Genomic DNA, 19,785 nt, shown 5'->3' on the forward strand with positions numbered 1-19,785 from the left:
TATGTTGCTGGATACAAACAGGAAGCAACTTTGAAGTGACTCTTCCTCCAGTATTTTTTTCCCAAAGCCAGCTCTTTTGCACAATTGTTGTCATTTTGTGTTCTTCACTCGTCCTTTGTGTCTTGACACATTGTCTGTCATAGTTCGTGTCCTGCTGAAGTCGTTGAAGTAATTTTTGTTTTCTGCCTTCTAATTTTTCAGTTATAACACAATTTAATAAACTACATCCCATTGAGTAATGCTGCATAAGTGAAAGAGTTAATCATACTCTCTCAAACTGACTTTAATTTCAGGCGTTATTCTGAATGTAAGTATAAAAGCATTGATGTATGTTAAGCATCCAATGGGCCGTGTCAGTTTAAGGAGAGTTTTGAATATGTCGAGATAAGCCTGGAGCTGGTGGTTCTCATGCTGTGTCCCTCCTACCTCTGTGTGTGCTGTCAGAGTAAACATCAGAAACATCAGGCGTTTGAGGCCGAGCTGCACGCAAACGCAGACAGAATCCGTGGAGTTATTGACACTGGCAACGCCCTGATCCAGAGAGGAGCCTGTGCTGGTAGCGAGGATGCAGTCAAGGTATATGCAAACTGTTAATGCTGTACAACAGAATCAAAGCAAGAGGCGGTTCCGTGCTTTACATACATCACATTAGTTTTTAATAAATGGTACAAGTATAAATTATTACGTGAAATACTGTTGCTAGGAAGTACTTGAAAAGCACTATATAATTATAAGGCTCTCTGTGCATATTGACCCTCTGAACCCAGAGAGACGCTGGCCAAGACATTTTTATCTTTTTTCAAAAAGTCTTCAAAATGACAGCCAGAAACCAAAAAGAATCATTAGATTATCAGCTTTCAGACATTCCTGGAACTACTCATCAGTGAAATGCGGTTCTGTGCTTAAAATCTAATATGTTCATGCCTCATTTAAAGTCTCACACAAGTATGGAAAGTAATGGAAAATGTAACTAGTAAATTATCTGTAGTATGTAGAGTTGCAATGTTTTAACACCGAGGGGCAAAAACTGGAGAAAGTTGGAAAAAAGTGGACAGGCTAATTCAGTTTTCTTCAACTTTTGTGAAATAATTGATCAGAGAAGTTCCGCTTTGTTTTTGCTTTATTGGGGGTCTTTTTCTTTAGGATTTCTGGCATTATATCTGTCATACTGCATAAAAGACATTTCATAGTTCTCTACTTCTAGCAGGACTTTATATTGCAATAAAAAATATGATCACCGTGGGTGAAAATGTGAACTATACTCTGTGGCATTAAAAATGTCTTCAAAAATCTTACAATTAGGTTTGTGAAATCTGCAGGAACCCAGTTTTTTGTTATGAATGTGAAAAGTCAATGATATCTGACTTGTGTACAGAGAAGATTACACATAAATTTGTAGATAATGAAAATAAGGGTCATTTAAATCACATTATTGGTCTGATGTTTTTCTCACTTTAACTTTTTAAAACTTGTCTGGTTTTCAGGCTCGCCTCAGTGCTCTGGATGAGCAGTGGCAGTTCCTTGTTAACAAATCTGCAGAAAAGAGCCAGAAACTCAAGGAGGCTAACAAACAGCAGAACTTCAACACGGGAATCAAGGACTTTGACTTCTGGCTTTCTGAGGTGAGATTCTTCACGGAAGACAAACACTGACAGACCAATGCACAGGAGATGATCTCAAAAGGCTCATGCTTGGTGTCGTCTCTCAGGTGGAAGCTCTTCTTGCCTCTGAGGATTATGGCAAAGATCTGGCCTCAGTCAACAACCTGCTGAAGAAACACCAGCTGCTGGAGGCTGATATTTCTGCCCATGAGGTACACAGCTCGTTATCACAGATGTCTCTGCATTTAGGTCAGCTGTACCTCAGAGAACACCCAAGACCTTATTAAAGAACATTGTTCTATTTTAGACTCATGTCACAAATTACAGAATCTCCAACTCGAAAGTTAGTAGTGACAAAATATTTTAAAAGGCCTAGTTGGAAATAGAAATTGTTAATAGTGTGTAATAGAAGTGAAACAGCAAAGGTTATACCGGTTGTGGAATTTCAGCAAGGTGGAGAGAGGATGAGAAGGCAGACGGAGACACACTGGAGACTCGGATGGCTTAGGTTGAGAATAAGGTTTACTGACGTCAGGAGAAGTGATAAAACAAAGCAGGACATTCATTGCCATTGCCAGCATCCGTTCTGAGGATTCTTTTCAGCCTTTGGTATATATTGGCTTGGGAGGAATGCCATATTTAGATGTTGGATATCTAATCTTGACCAGGTAAGGGAGTCTACAGCAGTTGTCTTTCTCGTGTACATATTAGCAGGAGAGAAGGCCTGAACATGCTCACAGGTTTAGTTCAGGAGAAGTAAATAGGAACAGGGTTCAAAGGCGATAACCTGTAGGGTAATTTGAGGTGGCTCATGGCATCTGTGAGATGATTTAAGGTGACTGCAGTTGACAGTTGCAACCTGTATGATGTCTTCACCTAACAGCTGCAAGGAAATTCCTTAGAAGGAAAGAGTAATTCTTTCTTCACAATACCGTGCAGTGGCAAATTAAATACAGTGAGAGGCTGTGACCCCCGCTCTCTCTACTGCAGGATCGTCTGAAGGATCTGAACGGCCAGGCCGACAGCCTGATGGCCAGCAACGCCTTTGACACCTCACAGGTGAAGGACAAGCGTGATGCTGTTAATGGCCGCTTTGCCAAGATCAAGAGCATGGCAGCTGGTCGCCGCGCTAAACTCAACGAGTCCCACCGTCTGCATCAGTTCTTCAGGGACCTTGATGATGAAGAGTCTTGGATCAAGTAAGAGGATCCACTCTGTTAATGTTGTCTTGAGGAGAATCTCAGCTTTAACTTACATGTTGTTCCTCCGATTCCACACAGAGAGAAGAAGTTGCTTGTGAGTTCGGAGGACTACGGACGTGATTTGACAGGAGTACAGAATCTGAGGAAGAAACACAAGAGGCTGGAGGCTGAGCTGGGAGCCCATGAGCCAGCCATTCAGGTAGACTCTCCTATTCATTGGTTTTCTTTACAGAGATGTTTAGTTTAAATATGCAAAAAAGCTGACCAGAGAGCGTAGACTTGATGAGAGCTCCTGTTTGTAAAAACCATGTATGTCTTGGCGGTCCTGAATTTCCAGTGACTCCTACAACTCTTTATGTTCTATGATAAAATGATTGAAACATATTCATATTTGTCACAAAAAGCAACCATGAATTTTGATTCTTTGATACATTTATTAAAGGTCCTCTGGAAATATGACAAAATGTATCGAATGGGACTTATTTAATTTCCCTCAGAGAAGTCAGCAGCTGTAGTCAGATATTATGACTCACAACAAGGTAAGAGGTCATGGGATTAAGAAAATTAGGTTACCACAGCTTTCTGCATCACCAAAACTGATGATTCAAGTTGTTGTATGTATATTTTTGACAAAATTGTGAGTTATTGGAAAATCAATACTGTCATAATATACATGGGGTTTACAAATGTTGTTCAAAACTTTGTATTTCTGATAATAAATGTCCTGTATAATTTGCATAGACACATTTGTCTGGCTGTTAAATAGCCTGAACTGGTTGGATTTATTCCACATTCTGACTTTGTCAGTATGCTGTTAAATGTTCTGGGAAATACTGTGGCTTTTGCATGCAGTGATTGGATAAGTGTTGTGTGTGCTCCCAGTCGGTGCTGGACACTGGGAAGAAACTGTCTGATGACAACACCATCGGCCAGGAGGAGATCCAGCAGAGGCTCGCTCAGTTTGTGGACCACTGGAAGGAACTCAAAGACTTGTCCGGAGCAAGGTAGGCCTGTTGTGCTACACAGATACACAGGACAAGTGCAGCCTAGGATGCAAACACACAGATAGAAAAGATGTGTAAATGTGTATGTCTGCTTCCAGGGGACAGAGGCTGGAAGAGTCGCTGGAGTACCAGCAGTTTGTGGCGAATGTGGAAGAGGAAGAAGCTTGGATTAATGAGAAGTTGAATCTAGTGGGGAGTGAAGACTATGGAGATACACTGGCTGCCGTGCAGGTGCTTCTCTCTTCAAACTTCCACATTATATATCCACATATACTTGTTTTTCACCATCATTAAGGATAATGCATTTCACTAACTGTCAAGGAAAAACATTCTTTTAACAGGGCTTACTGAAAAAGCATGAAGCATTTGAGACGGACTTCACTGTACACAGGGACAGAGTCAATGATGTGTGTGCTAATGGAGAAGAGCTTATCAAGAAGGTACTGACTGTAAAAAGGAGATTAAAAAAAGGCCAGTTTTCACAAGAAGTGGCAAACTATTTATGTGGATCAGTGCAGAATTGAAGGTTTTTAATACAATATCTGTGCATTTACAACAGAACAATCATCATGTGGACAACATCAGTGCCAAGATGTCGGCTCTGCGAGGTAAAGTCTCTGAGCTGGAGAGGGCAGCAGCTCAGAGGAAGGCCAAGCTGGATGAAAACTCTGCCTTCCTGCAGTTTAACTGGAAGGCTGACGTGGTGGAGTCCTGGATCGGTATGAAAACAGAACTTCTGTCTTCAATTCAGTTTTAGTTATGCTGCTCTAATTCACAACATATGCCATCTGAGGACACTTTAAGGTCAAGACCTTACAATTTCATAGAGTGGTTTCATTTCAGAAAACTAAGATGGACTGAAAATCCCACCATGACAATATATTCTCCCCAGAGATGCACTGGCTTGGTACCTTTGTGTGTACAGAGACTCTCTCAACTACTGATGTGGTTTCTGTTTAGGTGAGAAAGAAAACAGCCTGAAGACTGATGACTATGGCAGAGACCTGTCCTCTGTGCAGACTCTGCTCACCAAACAGGTATGCCGTCCTTCGAAAAAGTGTTCTGCTTGTTCTCCATAGAATGTTATTCCTTGCTTTCTCATTGTCAGCATCACTAGCGTCTTTTTCTCTCTGTCTACAGGAGACATTTGATGCTGGTCTCCAGGCCTTCCAGCAGGAGGGAATTACTAACATTACAGCTCTGAAAGACCAGCTGCTTGCTGCAAAGCATGTCCAGTCAAAAGCCATCGAGGCCCGTCATGCTGCCCTGATGAAACGTTGGAACCAGCTGCTGTCCAACTCTGCTGCTCGCAAGAAGAAGCTTCTGGAGGCTCAGGAGCACTTCAGAAAGGTAGAGAGATCTGGGATGGTTTTGTAATGCAGCAGGGTGGTCAGTGCCCCTCAGATGCACTTCAGAAATTTAATGAATCAAAACAGCAGAAGCAAAGCTCTTTGTACAAACCATAAACAATTGTAAAGGAATCATCTGTATACTGGGCCTGCTTTAACGATCACATCTTCTCCGCTCCCACCCAAGGTTGAAGACCTGTTCCTGACATTCGCTAAGAAGGCATCAGCCTTCAACAGCTGGTTTGAGAATGCAGAGGAGGATCTGACAGACCCAGTGAGGTGCAACTCTCTGGAGGAGATCCGGGCGCTGCGTGAGGCCCACGAGGCCTTCCGCTCCTCACTGAGCTCAGCTCAGGCCGACTTCAACCAGCTGGCAGAGCTGGACCAGCAGATCAAGAGCTATCAGGTGATGTCCAACCCCTACACCTGGTTCACCATGGAGGCCCTGGAGGAGACCTGGAGGAACCTGCAGAAGATCATCAAGGTCTGTACATGAAAAATTCAGTACATAATCACAAATACAGCCTGCTAGTGTTTTCATTCACATTCTCTTCCGACCCTCTGTACAAATGATCACATTTAATTAGAAACAAGGATCAAAAACCATAGAGTGAAAAGGAAGTAAATCTAATCGGCTCCTTTCAGTCTAGCACTCCATCCGGTTAATCTGACGGCAACTTAATGTATCGGCTTTGTCTAAATGAGCACCCTGGTCATGTTTCCATAGAAGTCACGCCGGCAATCTTGCAAGGTCTGATCTAGTAACATTTTCACATCACTTTCAACGCGGCACAAATCTGAACTGAACTGTCACTTTAATGGATAGACACCCATAAGAAGTGGTGCTTGGAGTTGTGTGAAGTGATTTAGGAAAGACCTTTTCCACATTTCAGCATCAATAATTGTCTCAAAACATCACAATAGGCTTAATACAGTTTGTGTGCCAACATCACAACATACTGTTCTCCCTCACTTTGTTGTACAATTTCACATCTATTAGACTACAAATTAAATGTTGATAGTAATAAAACTTTTCTGCAAAGAAAACAGACAGTAGCAGCTTAGAATATTGATACTCAGGGAAAATGAATTTAATCCAAGTCTTGTTTTGTTTTTCTTATTCCACAAAACATTAACAGAAGCTGAAGTTTGTTCCTTCTAGCTGTTTAAGACTATTTCCTTTTGAGTTTATTTATGACCTGCAGCACCAGACAGCAGCAGGCTCTATGTGTGCAAAGAGAGAAAGAGGTTCACATTTGAACACAGAACAACAGCACTGGTAATTTCATAAAATTAACTATGAATGATATCAGAGGGAGCATGGAGAGCTGATCGGTGCAGGTCAGGATCCGACCACAGATCACCCTGTGGAAGTTTACCAGCTGCAGCTAAATATTTAGTTGCATCGCTGCCATCCTCAGTTTGAGTCCTGACCTTTCAGTTTCACTCTTTAAGAAATCAGAAATAAACCGTTCAGTTCCTAAGCTGTTATGAGTTTAGATGTTGTTTCTGCTATTGCATTACTTTGTATGTTACATCAATTGTGTATTGTCTAATCTTGTGTGAATTATAAGTACCACGTGCACACTGCCACTCTCTCCAGCTCTGTGGAGACTATTTCTGCAAGAGGCTGTGAGTAACAGTAATGGAAACGTGACCTATGTCTGAACAACTAGAATGCCGTCACTTTTAACGGAGTAATGAAGCCAGCAATGTTACATATTTCACGCCTGAAAGGGGCTATACTAATCATTTTCTGTGAGTTGAAGACAATCTAAGCTTGAGTTTACGGAGCAACAATTTACGATCAGAATTCAGATTTTTGTTCCGTTTTCAGTGCAGTTCATCTTGCTGTTGTGTTTGTCCTCTGTGTGTAAATGTGTGTAGGAGCGAGAGCTGGAGTTGCAGAAGGAGCAGAGGAGGCAAGAAGAAAATGACAAGTTGCGTCAGGAGTTTGCGCAGCATGCCAACGCTTTCCACCAGTGGCTACAAGAGACCAGGTAGAGGACGCGTTCTTTCAACTCAGTCTTGACGTTTTTATAGTCTGCCTCAATGCTAGCTCTTTTTCACAGGTAACTCTCTGAACCTTGAGCTGTTTCTGGGCCTTTTTTGCTATTGATGTCTTTTCTGTGGGCTCATTTTTTGCTGTAATGTGAAGTCCTGCTCCTCTTTGGAAATAAGGCAACCACAACAGTTTAATTTCTTTCATTTTTTTTTAAATATAAAAAAAAGGAATCAACATAGACAAGTGTCCACAGGTCCATCTTTGTCTCTTCTCTCCCGTCTGCTCTGTGGAAAACAGTTTTTGGCAAATTTTTTTAATGACCCCTTTAGAATAAATAGATTTTGAGGAAATAGTATGATTTTAAGCTCAGATTTAGTAGTTTTTTTACTGCCTGAACTGCACTTCATTCATGATTAGTTCAAGAACCTTTGGAAAATTGAAACTCTGACCAAAAATCAAAAGCTGTTTTTTACAGTTCCTGACTGTTATTTACATTTTTATTTATTTATTTTTTTTTTTTAAAGACAACTTCCCTTCAAACTCACTGGTGATTTTGGGATTTCAGACGGTTGAACAACAACAGGTGCTCAGCAGGAAGTGTTTTTTTTTTTTTTTTTTTTTTTTTTTTTTTTTTTTATAGATTGCGAAGAAAATGTCGCGTGGTGATCCTCAGCGTCACACAAAGTTAGACATACTGCTCATGTCTAAACAGATTATGACTCACTTGTGACGTTGCTTTCTGCCTTGTTGGTATCTGTGAAAAATCTTTGCATAATTCGTGTTCGCCGGTGATGTGTTTGCTCTCTTGCTCATCTGACAGATTAAAACAGGTCTGTTGTCAAAGCCAAGGCATCAAACACATTACCACTGTCCACACTAGTGTTGGGTTGTCTACACTCATGTTGTTAACATGTATTTGTTTCTCTCTCTCCCCTCCTTTCTCGTGGCTGCTTCCTCGCTGGTGCTTGGGATTACTGTGCTAATCAGGACATATCTTCTGGATGGGTTAATATCACTTTCTTTTTATATATTTGATTAAATGTGTGTGTGTGAAAGCAATGCTGGATATGATGATGAACTTAAATCTTGATGTCAAAGGTGATTGTTTTGAAATGATCATCTTCCTGATGTAGATGTTTCCCTCCATTTCCTTGTCTGATGTTTAATCTCTCGTCCTTCTCCCCCCCATCCTCTCTCTGAATAGCATAGCATATCGACGGGTTATCTGTGTCTATCAGTACCAAGTTGCTGATGATCTTTCTGGAAGGTCAAACTCTTTCAAGCCTTGCTCAGTTTTCTTTTGCTTTTCTGACCCACGCAGTGCCCTCAGAGCTGTGTGACCTCATGCACTGTAGTCTAAAAACACCATGTTGGGCCCCTGTGTACTCAGCACCTTCCTGCTGTACTAACATATGTCACCAAGTCTTCCCACTCAAAGCACCAGGCTGCAGTCAGCACTGCTTTCAAACAGTGAGCTGAGTAGTTGTCACAGTTTACTGTCTGTACTTCAGGAATGAAAACTGCAATTCACTGATTTCCATTTTGGGTGTGTGTGGTGTGGTGAGCGTGTGTGTGTCATTCAGGCATAACATTCTGACCGCTGACGGGTGAAATGAATGACACCGATTATCTCTTCATCATGGCACCTGTTAGTGGGTTGGATGTATTAGGCAGCAAGTGAACATTTTGTCCTCAAAGTTGATGTGTTCGAAACAGGAAAAATAGGCAAGTGTAAGGTGACAGGGTCATGGGCAGCCAAGCCTCACTGATGCATGTGGGGAGTGAAGGCTGATCCGTGTGGTCCAATCCAACAGATGAGCTACTGTTGCTCAAACTGTTGAAGAAGTTAATGCTGGTTCTGATAGAAAGGTGTCAGAATATACAGTGCGTCACAGTTTGTTGCATATGGGGCTGCATAGCTGCAGACCAGTCAGGGAGTCCATGTTGACCCCTGTGCACTGCTGAAAGCACCAACAATGAGCATGTGAGCTTCAGAACTGGACCAAGGAGCAATGGAAGAAGGTGGCCTGGTCTGATGAATCATGTTGTCTTTTACATCACGTGGATGGCCAGGTGTTTGTACGTCGCTTACCTGGGCAACACGTGACTTTAGGATGCACTATGGAAGAAGGCAAACTGGTGGAAGCAGTGTGACGTTTTGGTCAATGTTCTGCTGGGAAACCTTGGGTCCTGCCATCCATGTGGATGTTGCTTTGACACGTACCACCTACCTAAGCATTGTTGCAGAACATGTACACCTTTTAATGGAAATGGTATTCCCTGAATCCTGTGGCCTCTTTCAGTAGGATAATGTGCCATCCCACAAAGCAAAAATGGTTCAGGAATGGTTTGAGGAGCACAACGAGTTTGAGGTGTTGACTTATCTCCAAATTCCCCAGATCTCAATCCAGCATCTGTGGGATGTGCTGGACAAACAAGTCCGATCCAAGGAGGCTCCACCTCACAAGTTCCACGACTTAAAAGATCTGCTGTTAACATCTTAGAGCCAGATACCACAGCACACCTTCAGGGGTCTAGTGGAGTCCTTACCTTGATGGGTCAGGGCTGTTTTGGCAGCAAAAGGGGAGCCTATAAAATATTAGGAAGGTGGTCATAATGTTATGCCTGATCGGTATGTGTGTGTATACATATATAAATTCACACAAATACTGTAATAAGTTCCATTCCATTGGGCCATTGTGATTTTATCTATATTCAGTTTCTTCTGGGTGCACATCATCTTCTGTAATGGAATATCAGCTCTCATATTCATGATCTACTAATGATAGGCTGCAGTTCCCACTTCTGTGTGCTGTAGCCCTAACCTTGCATGGTCTGGGTTACCAGTAGACTTTCAGCATGAAAGCAGCTCTGCTCTGTGAAGACAGCATTTTAAGGTCCACTTCCAATGTCATTCCAAGTCACGTTATCACAGTAATGAGAGATCAAATTACATACTATAGAACCAGTAAACTGCAAAAACTATTTAATTTGTAGTTGAGAAAGGCTTCTCTGGAACACTGGATGTAGTAAGAATGTGTGTCTTCCTAATAGCAGTGTGTGTGCAGTAGTTCTCCAGACTGTGCTGCTTTGTCTCTAATTGAATTGTGTTGGTGTCAGGTCGTGTATGGTGGAAGAGTCTGGTACCCTGGAGTCCCAGCTGGAGGCAACCAAGGTAAATATTACTGTATATAGGTGTGAGAGTCTTCAAGGCTGTTTGTATTGACCCAGAGGATTTTCCTCCAGAATGCCACAACACTGCAAGAGACTTGTTACCTGCACAAATAAGCAGCACAATAGCTTGATGTTTTAATGGTAAAATATTTTAAGAGAGTTGTATTTATTTTTATTTTTTTGCTCCCATCACATTTTTACTCACTTGTCACTGCAATATTAAGTCTTGCACCTCTTTGGAAACAACACAACCATGAACAAAAATGTCTTAATGTGCAATATACCAAAATTATGCCATGAAAAAAGAACTTGACATCTGTGTAACATGCAAAATATACAGTATATATTATTGCCAGTATAATTTGAAATGATGATGATGTTTCTCAGTAAGTCCATCATGGAACACTCGAGTCTCCACTGTGACTGCATTGGCACGTCCAGTGGCCACATCCACCTGATTGAATAATAAACGCACATTAACATCACTACGACCAACACACTGAGCAGTAAGACACCGTGTGTCATGTTTTGTTGATGTGTGTTTGTGTCTGTAGCGTAAGCACCAGGAGATCCGGGCCATGCGCAGCCAGCTGAAGAAAATTGAAGACTTGGGCGCAGCTATGGAGGAAGCGCTGATCTTGGACAACAAGTACACAGAGCACAGCACAGTGGGCCTGGCCCAGCAGTGGGACCAACTGGACCAACTGGGAATGAGGATGCAACACAATCTGGAGCAACAAATACAGGCCAGGTACACTGTGGCATTCAAACCCACTGTTGAGGGAGCGCTGCTCGTCATATGAAAGCTGTTAAGCAGTTTTACATTCATGTTCCTCCTCCCTCTTTCAGAAACACCACTGGAGTGACAGAGGAGGCTCTGAAAGAGTTCAGCATGATGTTCAAGTAAGTAGATTTCTTCTGATCTTATCGTGACTTCTTTGTGTTTGGTCCAAGTCAAATCTTCATCTTTACCTGTTACTTTGCAGGCATTTCGACAAGGAGAAGTCAGGCCGTCTGAACCATCAGGAGTTCAAGTCATGTCTGCGCTCACTGGGCTACGACCTGCCCATGGTGGAAGAGGGAGAACCTGATCCTGAGTTCGAGTCCATACTGGACACTGTGGATCCCAACAGGTCTGACACGTCTGAGATTGCTTTATCAAGTCTCAATCCATGTCATTTGTTAATTCTACTTTTGTTTTGCACAGTGTGCACTTACCTTAACTTAACCAACCTTAACTGCAACAGGTCAAAGAATCTGACAGGCCCCAAAGCAGAGACTAAGAAAGCACAATGCAAAAGTTCTTACTCTAGCATGGTACATAAATATTTTTTTAAAGGACAAATATTGTATCTTACAGTTATATCATGGGCTTAGGAATGTTTAAGCTGCTCTACCATGTCTGTCCATCCCTGGTTCTGTAATTAAGGAAATTACATTGACAAGGCTGTAGTAGTTGTTGGTATTTGGTGCACAGTCGTATCTGCTGCCTAACTCCAAGGAATGTGTCTGCAGGGATGGAAACGTGTCGTTGCAGGAGTACATGGCGTTCATGATCAGCCGTGAGACGGAGAACGTTAAGTCCAGTGAGGAGATCGAGAGCGCCTTCCGAGCCCTCAGCACTGAGAACAAACCCTACGTCACTAAAGAAGAGCTCTACCAGGTCAGATGTGCTCACTGCTCTTCATGTGCATTCAGTTTCTGGTCTGCACGGAGGTCTTACTGTCCTCTTCTTCCTTTCAGAACCTGACCAAGGAGCAGGCCGACTACTGCCTCTCGCACATGAAGCCCTACCTCGACAGCAAGGGCCGCGAACTGCCATCGGCTTTCGACTTTGTGGAATTCACCCGCTCACTCTTTGTCAACTGATCCCTCACCCACCAGTTACCAATCGGGATGCGTTTTCCCACACACACTTCAACACGAACACACGGCTGAAACTGCATGATTGTGGCACTAGGAATATTCACCAATAACAACTATCTGTACTATCTATTTATCTTGCTCTACCCTTAACTCTTTGTGCTTCTCATGATAGCATAGTGGATCTGTCTACATTTGAATGTGATTGTTTTTAGCTGTTTTAGCTTGAGCTTTCGATAAATTTAAGAACCTAACAGTAACAATGTTGTAACAACACCTTAACAGCTGCAGTGTGCTTTAATAAACGCTACTGGTTAGAACTGGAAACCTCTACTCTATTAATTTCAATTCCACATTTGCAACCACCATAAACACACTTGTCTGACAGGGATCAGTCAGTCCTGTGCAGCAGTTTCATCTGTCCCGAGTAATGTCTCATTCTGCCACCTGATTGGCAATCTGCTCCAGCTGGCTGCTCTCTCTGGAGCTCTGCTCTGTCAAATCAGTGCTCAGCTGCCAAATGCCGACTGTCCCGTCTGTTTTCCCCACTGCTAAGAGGTGAGGATTCTGACAGTTGAAGTCAAAACATGTTGCAGCTTGACCTGCATCTCCCTGAACAATGGTGGCTGCTGCTTTCGGAGACCTGCGGCCCAGGTCAAAAATCTGCACCTCACCTGGGAAAGAAATGTGGAGCATGAGTCAAGAATCCATCTATTTTACACCCAAGTACTATTTTGTTTTCCCCTTCAAACTTCTTGATATATTAACAAGAGTGTTACAAAGCAGGCTAGATCTGATATGTGACCATAGAGGTACTGTGTAATAAACAGATGACTAGTTTTAGAGCAAGCAGAATCTGGTGCATATGTAAATTCAGCCATAAACACATGTTTAACAAATCACTTACACCATCATAACACAGTTGTAATGCTTTACCTTGTCCGGTGGCTGCAGCAAAAACCAGTGGTCTAGTTGGCGACCACTGCACCTGAAACACGTAGGAATCTGAAACCCTGAGAGAGACCAGTGGGTTGGGCTGCAGCAAAGAGTGGAGGTGGACCTGACCATCCGTCCCTGCACTCACAAACAGGTTCCTGTAGGCATCACATGACAAAGGTCACTCAGGACAGAGTAACCTGTAAAATCACCACAGAATATTTCTAAATTGATCCTGTGTGATCCTGTGAGAAAGCTGTCACCTGTGGAATGGGGAGCAGTGTATGGAGTGGACTGGGCCACTGCGAGGCCTGAATGAGAAGACTGCTGGGGCTCTCAGTGTCACACTCTGGCCCTCTGAGGGCACTGCAGCCGGTGTCTGGGAGGAGAAGGAGCATCTGAGCAGCAGGCCACCCTCAGAGCCCACTAAGAAGGTGTCAGGGTCCCATGGAGACAGAGCCAGAGAGGTGACTCCCACAGTGTTGCTGCCGCAGGCCTGCAAGCAACACAACACTAAATATTTTCACCTTTCTGTCAGCCAGAGTTAAACTGCTACTTGTTTACAGTCTGTGAGAAAACAGTCTTGTTTATAGGACCCATTTATCACAGAATTGATTTTGTAAAGTAAATGCCATGCCTGCCAGAAGTATGTGAACTTTTTGGAATGACCTGGTTTTCTGCAGTAACTGGTCATGAAATCTGATCTGATCATCAGTCAGAAGTACAAGCACAATGTGGTTCAGCTAAAAGCATTTATAACTAGTCGGACCTCTTTTGGCAGCAGCAACCTCAAACAAGACTGTCCAGTAGCTGCAGATCAGACTTGCATCAGCTCAGCCAGATTCTGTAAAGCAAAGAAGCCCCAAATCAAGATGCTGCCTTGACCATGCTAAACCTTTGGGATATTTTTATTTGGGGATGCAGTGTCCTTTTTGTTTTAAGCACCATACTTAGCATACAGCACTCCAGGATTGCTGTCAGTGATCTGTATGTTATTTATTCCTGTCATTTGCTATCTAAACGTGTGTGTATGTGTGAAACCTGTGTGTACATAAAGCAGTATCTGTTCTTAAACGCTCCCTGGAGATTTCTATAGGCATGATCCAATCATTTCTCATAACTCTGTTGAATTCATTAAACATGGATTAATTCAGCTGTCATAAGACATGATAAATCTCTCACCATCAGGTCTTGCTGACAGCTCTGTATAGAACCTCTGAAAGGTTTAATGTCTGATTTAATCTGCACTCTGAAGCTGTAGAGCATCAGTAGAGTTCAGTGTCCGTTTCCTTCTCAGTCTCACCTTGAAGCGAGCGCTGCTGCTGTGGGGAACCTGCTGGCGCACTAAGGCGTAAGCAGCATTCAGGACAAATCTGCCCTGATCTGAGTCCACCGTCCACAGCAGCACCCTTCCTCCTGAGCTAGCACTCAACACCCCAAACTCTCCTTTTCTCTGCAGGGGGACCCAAGCAACCTGCACACACAAAGAATGTGTTTGAACCCTCTTATCAGGTGAATAACTCAAAGACAACTTCACTCCGCACTCATATGGCTCTTTCAGTTCATTCACTTGTGTTCTTTGTTTTTGCAGAACAGATTCCACTGTCAAAGGAAATGCCCTGTATGATCACACACATTGACAAGTCTTCCTCTACTGATTATTTCTGACAGAGAGCCAAACAGATTGTGTGCACTCACCTGATAAACAGGTTCTCTGTGACTGTCTGCAGACATTCCAGTTTGAGCCAGTATAGGGTCCTGAGTCCGACTGGTGTCCCAGACCACCACCTCTCCACTGTACAGACCCCCTGCAGCCACAGCATTACACACACAGTCAGGGTGATGTTAGAAGTGGCATTCAATGAGGTTATTTATTCTTAATCCTGTCAGAACCCTACAGTAATAATGACTATACACTCAATAATTAATTTGGTACACCTAGCTGAAGATCAGTACAATCTAAAAGTCCTGTTAGAAGTCCTATGTTTAACCTGCTCCAGTGAAGGTTAGTCCTGCAGCATACGTTAATGTGGTGATGTACCCTGGTTAAAAGTGGTACATGATACAGGACTGAGCCCAAAGAGAGCTTAATCACCCACAGATCTGGCTCTGGGGAGCAGGTCTGCCAGAAACTTGGGTTTTAGAGAGGATTCAGACTGTGAGAATGCATGCAGTCTGTTATCAGCTCCATTGATGTCAAAGAGAAATGAGAAGAGGGGAGTGTACCTGCGATGAGGGCAGGCTGGTTAGGGTGACAGCACAGGGCTGTGACTGCAGTAGGAACATCTATGACCAGGTCAGCTTGCTTGGTGTGCAGACCTCGACGGTTCAAGTTCCATGTGCAAACACATGACCTCTCAGTGCTCCAGTCACCATCGTCAATCCTGTCCACCAAAAACACACACGTGAACCACGCTGATACCATGGTGACCACAGGGAAGCTTGTCCAACAGTTTCTTGTTAACAGTTTTTGTGGAGTCAAGAATGAAATACTTAAATGAGGTGAAAAATAAACATCATGGTGTGCACAGGTGGAACTCTAACATACCGACCATAGGCACAGGCAATAACTGAACCTGTACAACTCCAGGATACACTTGTAACATGAAGTCCTCTCTCTTGGGCACTCGGATGTTGAAGACAATGCAGGCAGGAAACCTGCACCCATAGAACAGCATCATACAAAGAACTTCTAATGAAGGTACCATAATAAGGTTTAAGGCAATTAAATGATGTTTCACATTCATAACAATTCATCACTCATAACCATCACAAGGGTGTCTGATGGTCATAAGTTCACTCTGCAGCGGGACGAGTTCAAACATTCAGCCAGAGTCACAAAGAACTATCTTTAGCCACAACAAGAACAAGGAATCCTGCAACAGATGGTCTGAATCCCACAGAGCCCTGATCTCAACATCACAACATCAGTTCCAGATTACAAAGAAAACAAAGAAAACACTGAGGCAGACTGAATCCACAGATGCACTGTGACAAGTACCTGTGTCCAAACGTACTGAGAAATACTACTGCTGCTTTAAAGGCACGTAGCATGAAGTTGGCTAACAAATAAAAGCTATTAATGGCATTTTTTTTGGAAAATATTCTCTAAAGTATCATCTATAAGTACTTTACTTTTAATTCCTCAAATCTTTGTACAGTACTGTGGATCAGTTGCAGTCTGTGTCCAGAAACTTGGTTCAAAACATTTAAACATGAAGATCATGAAGGAACAAGTACATATGGAGTGATCATGCTAATGCTCACAAAGCTGACAGCTTAAATCAGGAATCACAGAAAAAAAAAAAACTGTTTAGTTTATTGGGCCTGCTTACCCGCTGACTGTAGTCTTCCCAGTTCACCAGCAACCCGTCAAAGGCGTGACTTTTGGCATTTTTCACCAACTCTCTGATGACCAAACCCTCAACGCGCTGCAGGAAGTCCCTCAGGCCAGGAGGCTCTGGCTCATCACGCTTCTGTAGGAGAAGCAGAAGCTGCTCTGTCTCCTGGTCCTGTGGCTCAGTCTGAGTAGAACTGATGGTAGTGGACACAGTCTGCACTACTGCCTCAGCACTGTGCACCACTCTGGTCTGACAGCCTTTCTGAAACACCAGCAAATAAATGCCCTTTAAATAAGGAATCAGTCATGTAGGAAGTGTGCACACAATTAGATAGAGCTCAGCAGGGGCAGTATTAAAGCTCTATATAACAGTGGCATATCTGATTATTTAAAAATGGTAAACTGTGCTCTTAAGCTGCTTTGAAATTTATGGGAAAAAAACAGTACTTCATAAACAACCCTTAACTTGTCAGTGATATTTTTAGGATTTATTTTAATTCAATGTCTGGTCGTAGACAGCATTTAAATATGTTGACTGCTTGATTGTTTGTACAAAAAAAAAGCACATTTTTGATTAACAAAATTTTCTTCTGGGTTGAGTACTAATACAGGTCAAATTAATGCATATTCTCATATTCAATTAGTCCAAACACAGACTCCTTTTTCGGGGAAATCTCTGCTCTGTTGTTTCATGCAGTTAGTTGCTTGTTCTGGTGTGATTTCTGGGCACATCTCCAGACAGTGATGCTACAGGCCCCAAAGTAGAAACGCAACGCAGCCAAAGTGAATACACCTATAACCACTGGCACACAAGTTAGAAAACTTGTGATCACAGAAAAAAAAATTAATACATCTTTCATTTCCAGGAAACTGCATGAATATGGCTATACAATCAGACATAAACAGCAGAACTTGTTCTGTTTGGAATGAGCCATAGCACCACTTTTCAGAGCTGCAGTGGCCATCCTCTTACAATGACACCACAGATAGTAAGGAACTGCACAATCTAGCTCTGAAAAACAGAAATCTGCATCGAACTTGACAAAAATAATGGTGGACATATGAAGGATTGCAACAATATAAGAAACGAAACAAATTGCAACCATAAGAACAGGACATAACACACAACTCAACCCCCTCCCCTCAGGACATAGATACAGAACACTGAGATCCAGATGACCACGACAAGGAAAAAGCCTGATTCCATCCATTAAAGCAACCCTTAACAAAAGGCCGAGGTGATCTGGCCAGAGTAAAAACTACACTTAAATGTTGAACAGTGTTTTTGCAGGATGTGTGTGTTGTTTTGTTTGTTTGTTTCTGTACTGTCCTGTCAATGTAAATCAAGAGGAATGGTGCTGTGGAAAAGAATTTCCCCAATAAAGTCTAAGTCTAAAGACCTAATCTTACTTATTAAATGTGGACTGACTTTTGAGTTCCTTCTGTGGGGTCTGCATTTTTCATATAGTACATCCAAACTGTATTTAATTTTACAGAAGAACAACACCTACTGCTAACTTAAAAGTAATATAATTACTTTAAGGTGGTGCAATTTAAACAATTTTTATGAGCTTGTGTGGTGTCTTGCCCAATTTTGGTGGCCATATGTTTGTGAGGGGACTTTTTAATTCTTCAGTGACCACAGTGAAGGAAATAATGCTTAAAACACATTGATCAGTTCACTTGAGTTTTGTGTCTTGTATTTTTGGCCATTTCAAACTTGTTTTGTGGCTTTGTGACTGCAAATTTGTGTTGTTTTGCTGTTTTTCCATATGTGTCTATGTGATCACTGTTGGGACACTGGTTGATTAGGCTGAGTGGCTACAGCTGCTGCATCCGACGCACCTGCTGGACTGATTGGTGACACTCCTTTAAAAGACAGACTCTTGAGCTGTTCAGATGGGCTCCGACTTCAGAGAACTGCACATCATATTTCTCTGTTCGTTTGAGAGCGGGTGTCAAATAGCTCTTTTGTGAGAAATAAAGCCCCTTTGAATTGTGTTTACACCCTAAGCGCATTTATTTCACCCTCCCCTCCTTTTATTTGGTTTTGTTTATTATAATTCTTCCAGCCATTTTGGCTGGCTTAGTGGGTGATAGAGGCAATCTACCTCTATCACCTTTCCGAACCCATTTTGTGACCTTTTGTTTGGTTTATTTGTGTTGGGGTTCTTTGTTTTGTTACGGTTTTCCTTTTGATACTTTAATAAAGTTTGGGGTTCTGGGTATTTTCCTGGGGTCCCGCTTGGGAAACGTAACACAATTTAGCTGAAGTGACTTTGAACTGACACTGCACATGGCTGTACTGTTGTTTACTGTACACCCTCAACTCGTCCCATTGCGTTTGATTTTTGTATTATCACATCAGAGACTTTGGTAATCTTTCCTAGGAAGACGGTGGCATGCTGTGTGTTAGCTAACGTTAGCTCCTGTCAGCTAACTAACTGGTGTACGTAAGACATTCTGTAATACATGCTGTCTTAAGACAACCAAGAGCTACATGTAAACGGCCATTCCTGCTAACAAAACCTGGTCAAACATACCGACCAGGTAAAACCTGGTCAAACATACCGACCAGGTAAACCTGGTCAAACATACCGACCAGGTAAACCTGGTCAAACATACCGACTCCTGCGCCGCCTGCTGAGACTTCCTCCACAGCGACTGAACGCTCACTGAGTCCAAGACCTCGTCAGTAAACATGATAATTAACCTGCTTGAAAGGAAATGCGTTCATATTCAAAAACACTGGCCAGGTTTTTTAAAAAGCACTCTGAGACGGTGACTTAACGCTGTCTGTTTTCTGTCGTTTTCCTACATCTCAGCGTTGGACGCTCCCGGAGCCATTTTACACTCAGCGGCGTTTCCGTGGTTACGGAGAGGCTGTCGCGAGACAAGAGAGAAATCCCGCGATCACTTCAGCTTCTTTCTCCAATAAGCTGTTCTGTAATTGGGCTTTGGGTATGATCCATTGGGTGTATCATATGTAAAATTTAACAACGCGTAAACAACATGTGCATATTTACCTTGTTTTAGGTTTTAGATTTTTACATGGTTCAAATATTTTGTCGACGTCTTATGCACTGATCTGCACTTCAGAATCAGAATCAGAAATAGTTTGATCCCCAAAGGGAAAATGTTTATGCTACAGTTGCTCCCATTCAAAGTCAGAAATATGAACCGTACAAAACATCTAGATAAACATAAGTAGAAAAAATTGACCTAAAAATATAAACATAAGTACAAACAGTACAAGCATAAATGTAGAATGTGCTGTTCCTAAGGAAAAATTTTTTTTATTGCACATAGAT

The 19,785-nt window shown here is 42.4% G+C and overlaps 2 protein-coding genes across 7 annotated transcripts in view; one reads left to right on the top strand and one right to left on the bottom strand.

The window, feature by feature from the left end:
* Positions 1-12,525, top strand: part of sptan1 (spectrin alpha, non-erythrocytic 1) — a 30,840-nt gene extending 18,315 nt beyond the window's left edge. For 4 of the 6 annotated variants that reach the window (XM_023284377.3, XM_023284378.3, XM_035954682.2 and 1 more), the window contains 20 exons: positions 445-576; positions 1,485-1,622; positions 1,709-1,813; positions 2,592-2,800; positions 2,882-3,002; positions 3,686-3,807; positions 3,906-4,038; positions 4,149-4,247; positions 4,367-4,526; positions 4,768-4,844; positions 4,948-5,157; positions 5,344-5,640; positions 7,044-7,156; positions 8,149-8,166; positions 10,282-10,336; positions 10,890-11,086; positions 11,185-11,238; positions 11,322-11,468; positions 11,851-11,998; positions 12,079-12,525. In XM_023284377.3, coding sequence (XP_023140145.2) covers positions 445-576; positions 1,485-1,622; positions 1,709-1,813; positions 2,592-2,800; positions 2,882-3,002; positions 3,686-3,807; positions 3,906-4,038; positions 4,149-4,247; positions 4,367-4,526; positions 4,768-4,844; positions 4,948-5,157; positions 5,344-5,640; positions 7,044-7,156; positions 8,149-8,166; positions 10,282-10,336; positions 10,890-11,086; positions 11,185-11,238; positions 11,322-11,468; positions 11,851-11,998; positions 12,079-12,204 — 2,661 coding nt within the window. In that variant the 3' untranslated portion in view covers positions 12,205-12,525. Of the gene's footprint in view, positions 1-444; positions 577-1,484; positions 1,623-1,708; positions 1,814-2,591; positions 2,801-2,881; positions 3,003-3,685; positions 3,808-3,905; positions 4,039-4,148; positions 4,248-4,366; positions 4,527-4,767; positions 4,845-4,947; positions 5,158-5,343; positions 5,641-7,043; positions 7,157-8,148; positions 8,167-8,365; positions 8,429-10,281; positions 10,337-10,889; positions 11,087-11,184; positions 11,239-11,321; positions 11,469-11,850; positions 11,999-12,078 lie in introns of all 6 variants that reach the window. The other 2 variants (XM_055019079.1, XM_023284379.3) reach the window with 2 other exon arrangements.
* Positions 10,458-19,337, bottom strand: dync2i2 (dynein 2 intermediate chain 2). Its single transcript, XM_023284381.3, has 9 exons — positions 19,100-19,337; positions 16,470-16,736; positions 15,683-15,792; positions 15,361-15,518; positions 14,833-14,942; positions 14,438-14,608; positions 13,398-13,630; positions 13,135-13,292; positions 10,458-12,872 (listed from the first exon to the last, which is right to left on the bottom strand). The coding sequence occupies exons 1-9, from the start codon at positions 19,175-19,177 to the stop codon at positions 12,634-12,636; spliced, it is 1,524 nt and encodes a 507-aa protein (XP_023140149.2). The 5' UTR covers positions 19,178-19,337; the 3' UTR covers positions 10,458-12,633.
* Between the last annotated feature and the right edge of the window lie 448 nt (positions 19,338-19,785).

This window comes from Amphiprion ocellaris, chromosome 17, assembly GCF_022539595.1.
Source record: "Amphiprion ocellaris isolate individual 3 ecotype Okinawa chromosome 17, ASM2253959v1, whole genome shotgun sequence".
Taxonomy (NCBI): domain Eukaryota; kingdom Metazoa; phylum Chordata; class Actinopteri; family Pomacentridae; genus Amphiprion; species Amphiprion ocellaris.

Bases quoted from the DNA above. Each gene is read 5' to 3' on its own strand.
- dync2i2 (XM_023284381.3), bottom strand. From the start codon at position 19,177: ATGTTTACTGACGAGGTCTTGGACTCAGTGAGCGTTCAGTCGCTGTGG. The intron at 16,737-19,099 runs GTATGTTTGACC...CTGGTGTTTCAG, and splicing joins AGCAGGCGGCGCAGGAGTCG to AAAGGCTGTCAGACCAGAGT. The intron at 13,631-14,437 runs GTGAGACTGAGA...TGTTGCTTGCAG, and splicing joins GCAGCAGCGCTCGCTTCAAG to GCCTGCGGCAGCAACACTGT.